At 61.3% G+C, this 8,862-nt stretch overlaps 1 protein-coding gene across 2 annotated transcripts in view; it reads left to right on the top strand.

Annotated features, from left to right (window-relative positions):
- Positions 1 to 6,451, top strand: part of DHCR7 (7-dehydrocholesterol reductase) — a 16,691-nt gene extending 10,240 nt beyond the window's left edge. For both annotated transcript variants that reach the window (XM_049641561.1, XM_049641554.1), the window contains exons 7-9: positions 986 to 1,190; positions 2,093 to 2,224; positions 5,205 to 6,451. In XM_049641561.1, the coding sequence (XP_049497518.1) occupies positions 986 to 1,190; positions 2,093 to 2,224; positions 5,205 to 5,669 (802 nt within the window). In that variant the 3' untranslated portion in view covers positions 5,670 to 6,451. The remainder of the gene's footprint in view (positions 1 to 985; positions 1,191 to 2,092; positions 2,225 to 5,204) is intronic.
- Positions 6,452 to 8,862: the final 2,411 nt, after the last annotated feature.

Raw genomic sequence — 8,862 nt, forward strand, 5'->3', positions numbered from 1 at the left:
CCCTCCAACAACAGATGTTGGTTGGGTTCCTCCTGTAGATGGGTGTAAGCAGTCACAAACAAGATTCTTATGCTTGGGTGCCTACATTTTAGTCCCAAATACATTTAGGGGCCCAAATAAAAAGAAAACGTGTTTCCTTTAACTCTTGTTCTTGGGAAATGTCTCTGGATGACGGTGCTTTGTGGTCCGTGTGGTAATTAGGTAATGAGGCTGATCTTCTGTGGCTCATGCTAATCGTCTTTGCTGCTTTACAATCAATCGCCTGTTGTAGACTTTGTATATTTTGCTTTTTTTACTTAACATAACTGAGGCACATGGACGTGAAAACGTTTTTGCCATTAACACAGAAACCCCTATGTGTCTGCAAGTTATTCGCGAGGAGGGTCTCCATATCAGTCATCTTGGCTGATTCTCTGGTCACCCCTGGGGAGGGCTGTGGGGGAGGAACCAGGGCAACGAATGTCCAGCAAGGGTTGGTGGTGGGCCCCCAAGCCAGGCACCTTGCTCTGGACTCGCCACCCTTGCTCACTCTCTACCTGGGCGGGATTTATAATTTCACTTGCCCGTGGGGACCCGGGCCCCGGGAGTCACCGCAAACTGCATGCTTGGCTATGCAACGAAATCTTCGTGAAGTCAAGCTAGTTAGGCAGCTCAGCCACGCCAGGCCTCAAGGGGGCCTGGAGGAGGGTGGGGAGAAGCCCAGCTGGTTGAGGGAAGACTTAAGCAGAAAGTGTGCGCTTTCGTGGGACGCGGCGAGCATCTCAGGTGCCAGGTCTCGGGGTGGCTCTGCCGGGCCGTAGCCGAGTGCCAAGGGAGAGCAGGGAGGCCTTGGGAAGCGAGAGGGACCGGTGTGCGTCCTCCGGCTGCCCGCATCCCTGAGCTGACGCAAGGGCCAGGCTCGACACCCTTGTCCACGTGCACACACGGGCCCCTTGTCGCGAGACGGGCTCCTTAGCTAAACGTATCTGCTGTTTCTATTTTCAAGCAAATTCACGGGCAATTTCTTTTACGACTACATGATGGGCATTGAGTTTAACCCCCGAATCGGGAAGTGGTTCGACTTCAAGCTGTTTTTCAACGGACGCCCTGGGATCGTTGCCTGGACCCTCATCAACCTGTCCTTTGCAGCCAAGCAGCGGGAGCTCTACGGCCAAGTGACCAACGCCATGGTCCTGGTCAACGTCCTGCAGGTAGCCTGTCTGCAGCCAAGGGGGAGGGAACTCCAAGGCTTGCTGGGCCCCGGGAAATCCTGAAAGCCCTACGGCCAAGTGACCAACGCCATGGTCCTGGTCAACGTCCTGCAGGTAGCCTGTCTGCGGCCAAGGGGGAGGGAGCTCCAAGGCTTGCTGGGCCCCGGGAAATCCTGAAAGCCAGATGCGTCTTGAAGAACCTCACTCCACTGCTCTTAGAAGGGAGTCGGGCCCCTGCCCGTGCGTCTCTGGGGAGCGGGCTAGCGAGCACGCAGCAAAAAGTCCCTCATTGTCTGCCGGGCGCTGCGCCGGCCCTGCGTCCTCACTGGGCTCGGGGCCACTTTCCCGGGAGACGCCTGTTAACAGCTCAAGCATGTGGTGGTCCTGGCCACGTCCACGGTTTGTGGCCTCTGAAGCGACTTCCCCACGTGGTCCCCGTGGGTCTCAGGCGGGGTGTGAGGGGTTCATTCTCACCTTTTCCCCACCTGCGTACGAGGCCACTGGCCACCTGGCTGTGCCGGCTGCAGGGGCGGCCGGGCGAAGGACTTCCATGTCGGCGTGGGCCCTGGCGTGTGGGGCACCTTCCCCGTGGGCTGTCCCCAGCGCCTCCACGGTGCGCGACCTGCTGTCTGCGCGCCACAGCCTGGGCATCACCGGCCGGGGCACTGTTGGGCGTCCCTCTCGGTCACTGTCTTTGGGCCCTCATCCGCTTAGACGGCAGGCTCTCTCAGGCTAAGGGCTCCCTCGCTGGCCTCCCGGGCCCCCCACGTCCCAGCCCCGTGGAGCACGTCACCGAGGAGCTCGGGGACACCCCGCGTGCCATCTCCTCATCTACGCGGGCGTGGTTTTCCCGGGGGCCCCTTGGTGGCCGTGGCCGGCACGTGACGGGTCCTGTTTTGTAGGCCATCTACGTGCTGGACTTCTTCTGGAACGAAGCCTGGTACCTGAAAACCATTGACATCTGCCACGACCACTTTGGGTGGTACTTGGGCTGGGGGGACTGCGTCTGGCTGCCGTACCTCTACACGCTGCAGGTGAGGAGCGGGGTGGCCGGCCCGGCGGGGCTTGCAGCTCTGGTCCCCAGGCACGCCCAGGGTGGCCCTCGGCAGACACAGCCAAGCACGTGCTGAGATCCCCTCTTGCACAAGTGGGGGACAGTCGAGGCTGGAGGTGGGAGGCTGCCCCGTTTCCAGGAAGAAGGAGGCTTGGTGCATTAGTGAGCTTGGGCCCCGGGACACATACCATGGACAGGCGTGGACAACAGACAGCCACTGTCCCCGTCCCGGAGGCCGGAGCCTGAGGTCCAGGCATGGGCAGAGCTGGGTTCCCCCGAGGCCTCTCTCCTAGTGCGTGGACAGCCGTCCTCTCTCTGTGCCCTCACGGGGTCGTCCCTCTGCGTGTGTCTGGGTCCTCATCGCCTCTTCTTTTTCTTTTTAATATTTATTTATTTTTGAGAGAAGGACAGAGCGTTGAGTGGGGGAGGGGCAGAGAGAGGGAGACACAGAATCCAAAGCAGGCTCCAGGCTGTCAGCACAGAGCCCGATGCGGGGCTCGAACCCATGAACCGTGAGATCATGACCTGAGCCGAAGTCGGATGCTTAACCAACTGAGCCATCCAGGCACCCCTGATCCCCTCTTCTTACAAGGACCCCGGTCACACGGGTTCAGGGCCCACCCCGGTGACCCCGTGACACCTTGCTTACTCTTAATAGACCCACTCTCCAGATAGGTTCACATTCTGGGGTCCTGGGGGTCAGGGCTCCAACATAGGGATTTGGGGGGGGACACAGGTCAGCCCATGACACTTAAGAAAGATGACAGGGTGTAGACTTTCGGTAAAAAGGAATAATTTGGCTGAACTGGGTGATGGGGGGTGGTATTCATATTCACACTTATTCAAATCTTAATGCTTAGAGGAAAAGAGGATTTCTTACCTTTTTTTGTTCCTTAAATACTTCACGAGGGTCTGTGTGGCACCAGGCATGTGATGGGGACATGGGAGCAAAGGAGACGTGTGTGGGCCCTGCCCGCTTCGGGCTCACGGCTGGTGGGAGAGGCCAGGCAGCAGGCAGCCCGGTGCAGGGAAGGGGTGCTGGAGAGAAGTGGGGTCATCGGCTCCTGAGGGAGGGCCCAGGAGGAGCCCCCGGCCTGCCACTGGCAGCTGGCAAACGCACCCGGAGATAACCACAGCCTGGCTGAGAGCGGGACGGCGAGGCTGGCGGGTGAGGATGTTCCAGATGGGTGGGCTGGCACGTGCCGTCTCATTGCACGGAGAATTCAGGAGGACGTCGGGCCAGGGCTCTGAGGGGGAGACCCTGTGCCAAGGAACAGCAGTCTGGAGTCCTCAGGAGAGGCCTGGCCTGGGGAGCCTCAGGGACCGGGGTTCACACCGGCGGGGCAGGTGGCCTTGAATGGCCCCAGACATCCCTGGAAAAGGAGGGCAGCGCCGTGTCGGGGCCGGGCGAGGCCGCGCGGGGGCACCGGAGCGGCGCTTGGCGGTGTGGCCGGGCTGCTCGGTCGCTGACCCCCATCCGCCCGCCCGGCACAGCACGCAGGGCTGCCTCGGGGGCAGCCGGGGGGTGCGGGGGGCGGGCCTCGCATCAGGCTCCCACGCCCTCCCAGCTCCCGCGAGAGCCCCGGCTCTGCTGCGCTCGCTGCGGCAGCTTGGACACCCTGGCCGGGTGCCACCTGCTCACGTTGTGAGTGAGGACGTCCGGGGTCAGAGGGAGGGTGTGGTCAGGGCTCTCGCTTAGCCGGCAGCGAGCAGGGTGGCTGCCTGGGCAGGTTGCGCGAGAGTGGCAGGAACCAAGGTGGGAAGGCTCGGTGACCTGCGCCGGGCCCGCACGGGCGAGGGGTTCCGTGCTTACAGCCGGTCGTGCGAGGCCCAGTGACGTGAACTGGCTGATCCTCTCTGTGCAGCATCCGGAACCAGGGGCCCCTGGGGAAGCAGGGGAGTCGCAGCAGAGCTGGGCTGAGGCTCCGGGTGCCCCGTCCCCGTGCCGTCTATAACTCCAGGTCCTCCCTTGAGTGCCCGTCGCCGTCTGCCCGGGACCCGTGTCTCCACCTGGCTGCTCGCACGCTCCCGGGCTCCCCGATTCTGTGAACAGAACGATAACAGATCAAACGTGTACATGTACAAACGTGCATAGATCATGAGTGTGTGCGATCACACATCTGTGTCTCTCACTGTGAACCAGGCCTTGTTTCGGCCTTTGTATGTCGTATGTGTATCATTTCATATATCACATCATATATCACATCATATATGTATCACATCACATCATATATATATCACGTGTCATATCACATCACAGCTGCGTTAGAATTCTCTCCACACCCAGAACCAATGGGGTGTTTATGCACATCTATGTGTATGCATACAGCTGAATGTATGCCTGTATACGTATGTGTGTATATATTCGCACATATATACACATATTCACACACAGGAGAGAAGCAGTAACTAACTCATGTGATCATGGGGCCCAGCAAGTCCGAAATCTTCAGGGCGGCCAGCAGGTTGGCGGTCCAAGGATGTTAGAGTCGGCTGGAGTCTGAAGGCCGTCTGCTGGCGGAATCTAGTCTCGTTCTGTTTTTTTTTTTTTTTTTTCCCTTTAAGCCTTCAACTGATTGGATGAGGCCCACCTACAGGGTAGAGAACAAGCTGCTTTACTCAAAAGTCTACCAGTTTGAGTTTTATTTTATCTCAAAAAATACCTTCACGGCAGCTATCTGGGCACCGTGGCCTCGCCAAGGTGGCATCCAGTGGACCGTCATAAAATTACATTCAGATGATACTTCTATCGTATGTTACGCTTAGGCTACGTATGATGTGCGTGTGCGTGTGCGTGTAGGTACGCGGACAGGTGGGAAGGCAGGTAGGTACGCGGATCCGTTTGCCATGCGCCGCGGCGGGTGCTGTTACTCGCGGAAGAGGAAACCGGCGTGTGGGGTGGCGGGGCGGCTAGTCGGGGGATGCGAACCCAGGCCGTGCTGCCCCCTCTCGCCCCGCAGGGCCTGTACCTGGTCTATCACCCGGTGCAGCTGTCCGCCCCCCACGCCGCGGGCGTCCTGCTGCTGGGGCTGCTCGGCTACTACATCTTCCGGATGGCCAACCATCAAAAGGACCTGTTCCGCCGCACGGACGGCCGCTGCCTGATCTGGGGCAGGAAGCCCAGGGTCATCGAGTGCTCCTACACGTCGGCCGACGGACGGCGGCACCACAGCAAGCTGCTGGTGTCGGGCTTCTGGGGCGTGGCCCGCCACCTCAACTACACGGGCGACCTGATGGGCAGCCTGGCGTACTGCCTGGCCTGCGGCGGGGGCCACCTGCTGCCCTACTTCTACATCATCTACATGACCGTCCTGCTGACCCACCGCTGCCTCCGGGACGAGCACCGCTGTGCCAGCAAGTATGGCAGCGACTGGGCGCGTTATGCCGCCGCCGTGCCTCACCGCCTGCTGCCCGGGATCTTCTGAAGCCCCGCCCCATGGGAGGGGCCCCGAGCCCGGCCTGCCGGGGCTGCCTCCCGCCTCCCCCCAGGAGCTTGCGACGCCTCGTCGTCGCACCGTCGTCGCTTGGTGCGTCCCCTCCCCTTGTCCCTGGGCGAGCCCTGGGGGTTTCTAGGGCCTGCGCCCACCGGCAGAAGTGACCAGCGTTTCCCACGGGTGTTCCGCGGGCAGGTGGGGGCCCCCGCCCACCTCGGGCAGCCCGCGATGACAACGTCTGTCCTCCGTGTCGTCAGCCCGAGCTCCTGTGCTGCCCGGACATCTTCGGCTCCCTGCCACTTAGTCTCTCTGAATCAGTTGGAGGCGCGCCGCACCAAGAAGGGGGCTTCTGTTTCTAGTCTCGGTGATTCCGTTTCATTCCCTGGTCTCTCACGGCTTGGGGGGGGCAGTGGGGGGACAGCCAAGGCGCACGCCCAGAGCATGCCGAGGTCCCGGCACCGGCCGTGGCTCCCCGTGTCCGGCCCTCTGAGCATCTGGCCGCCAGCCTCGGCCTGCCGGCCCTCTGCAAGGGCTCTGCCAGCGTGCCTGGGGACCGCACACATCGGCTCAGGCGACCCAGAGAACCTGTGTACCATCCAGGGGGCCTTCTCCAGCGAGATCTGAATCCCAGCCTTGAAGAGGGGGATGTCTTCCAGGTGAATTGTTTTACCCTGGGCGCTTGCCCTGGACCCTAGGGTTTTCTTGAAAACTCTTTAAGCATTACTGCCTTCGTTGACTTGGTAATTCTTTATATTAAACTTGCCCTGCCCACACTTCTGCGTGGTTTCTGTCTCCCGATTGGGCCTGACCGGACGTGAGGGCTCCGTTTCCGGTACGTAGAGGGGTGATGAGCTGCTGGGGCACTGCTTCAGGGCTGTGGGCACTCACGGTGGGTATTTAGGGGACCGGGGCCAGCCTCCCCCCCACCGCCCGCCAAAGGAAGAAATCCCAGCGTGGAGTGGGCAGAGGTGCCGGGAAGCAGGCACCAGGCTTGCCTCCTGCCTGGAGAAACCAGCCGGGAAGGAGGTGTGAGCAGGGCGGCGGGCGGGGCCGGGTGGGGCCTCCCCTGCTTCCCTTAGGAACAGGCAGAACAGGCTGGTGGCTTCCCCAACAGCCCGAAACCGGTGAGAGATGAGAGCTCGGGCCCCACCCAGGCCAGCTTGGAGGGTGGTTTTCCACCTTGCTGCTCACCACCCCCCACCCCTGCCACCTATCCATTCCAGCCCTGGGCTGCGGGGAGGCCCAGGCGTCCTGTTTATCACAAGCCACATGTGTGAATACTGGCCAGCCTGGGGAACCAGTGTCCTGGATGGCCCTGAGTAGAGTGGACCCTCCTCTTCCTCTCACACGGAGTGGATTCATTTCAGAGAGGCTAGAGTGTGCTGGTTGTGAGCTCTGACCCTGGGTCCGGCGTGGAGCGGCTGTGTGACCTAGATCAGGCGACTTACCCTCTCTGTGCCTTGGCTTCCCATTTGAGAAGTAGGCAATTACTATTTCCATGGCTTGCTTCGAGAGGGCTTCTCAGGCTGTTTGCAGAAGAGTTGTGGGTCCAAGTCTTGGATCTGCCCCTGCCCGCTAGCCCAGTCTCGCTCGCGGTAGCTCTCCCGAGCTGGGCTGTGCTGATCCGTGTTCTGTGTGCTCAGCAGTTGCGAGGCTGGGCCGTGACCCTTCTTGCCCCTGCGTCATGCAAAAGAGGCCCAGCTTGCTTCTCCAGGCAAGTGCAGGGTGAGCCTGGGAACCCCTCCTCTGTGAGCCGTGAGACTGGACCACGGGGGCCACTGTGTTACAAGACACAGGAAGTTCTCAGGAGGGGCGAAGCCTCTGGGAACACGGCCTGCCTTCTGCCTTCCTCCCTGGGAGAGGGGCTGCTGGACCCCCAAGGCCAGGTGGGCTGGCCCGGGCCCCAGGGGGGCCGGCACGGAAGGGATGGTGAAGGCTCGTGGCCGGTGGCAAGGTGGGAGGGGGCGCCGCTCTGGAAAAGGGTCAGTCTGCCTCCCTTGGGCCTCGCCGGGCGTCAGCAGCCCCCAGGACAGGGCGGCCGCCGGAACCTGTGCGGCCTCATCCAGAGGGGCCGCTGCCCACGAGCTTAAACGTGGCACATCCTCCTCCCCACTGGGCCTTGGAAGACAGCGGCCCTTCTCCTGGAACCCGCCGTATTGGCCCCCGCGGTGTGCCGTGAAATGTTAACAGCTGCCTGCCTTCTGGTCCCTGTGAGCACGGGCCTCTGCCCCCCGGGGCTGGCGGGCTGACGGTGCTAAGAGCAGCTCAGGGTTTGAAGCGGCCAATCCCCAGTGACACAACCAACGAGAGGCAGAGGCCACGCTCAAATGCAGCGATGTTTGTTTCCAATCCTGCAGTAACCTTTCCAATCCTGCAGTGGCCTCCAGCTTGGTGGCTGAAAACGACACACATTTATTTTCTCACGGGTCTGGAGGTCAGAGTTCAGAACGGAGTCTTAACCAGACTAAAATCAAGGCATAGGCCGGCGGGGCCCCGCTCCTCCGGAGTCTCTCGGGGAGGGTCCCTGCGCGTCTTCCAGCGTCCCCAGGCCCGCGGCCCGGTCCCTCCAGCCTCTCTGCCTCCCATCCTGCCGCCGGGCACGAGACAAAAGTGAGCTCCTGAGTGGCAGGAAATGCAAACTGCAAACGAGCCACGAAGATCAGAGAAGCCGGTCGGTGTTTCCAGTGATTCGAGGAATAAAAGTTAACACCGTGCGACACTTGGTCTTCTTGGTCCCACTGGCAAGTTTCATCAACTCCCCCCTCCCCCCCAGCCCGGCTCTGCTCAGGTTGGGAGGAGGCCAGCACTGCGCACTGACAATGCAGCCTTTCTGGAAGGCAGTTTCAGCATGCGTGCACGGAGGCTTATACGTACGCCCCTTGCCCCTTTAAGTCAGCTCGAGAGGTTAATTGAGTGAGTTGTCTTTCAGTGTGGAATGTAATCCCCACGTCGCCTCGTTGTGTCCGCCTCGCTGTGCGTGTCTCTGTAGTTCAGCCACATCTCCTGGGCTGGAAGGTGGTGGCCTGCTGCGGAGGGCGTCCTGTGGGTCTCAGAAGCGCAGTCCCCCCTGGTCACCAGAAGCAGGTGTTCCAGGGGTATCCTTGGGTGGTGACTGGGCTCCATTTGCTGCAGGCGCTCCGGTGGGCGGGCCCGGCCTCGACTTTGCTTGGGCGCCGGTGGGCCG

The sequence above is a fragment of the Panthera uncia genome, chromosome D1 (genome assembly GCF_023721935.1).
Source record: "Panthera uncia isolate 11264 chromosome D1, Puncia_PCG_1.0, whole genome shotgun sequence".
Classification (NCBI taxonomy): domain Eukaryota; kingdom Metazoa; phylum Chordata; class Mammalia; order Carnivora; family Felidae; genus Panthera; species Panthera uncia.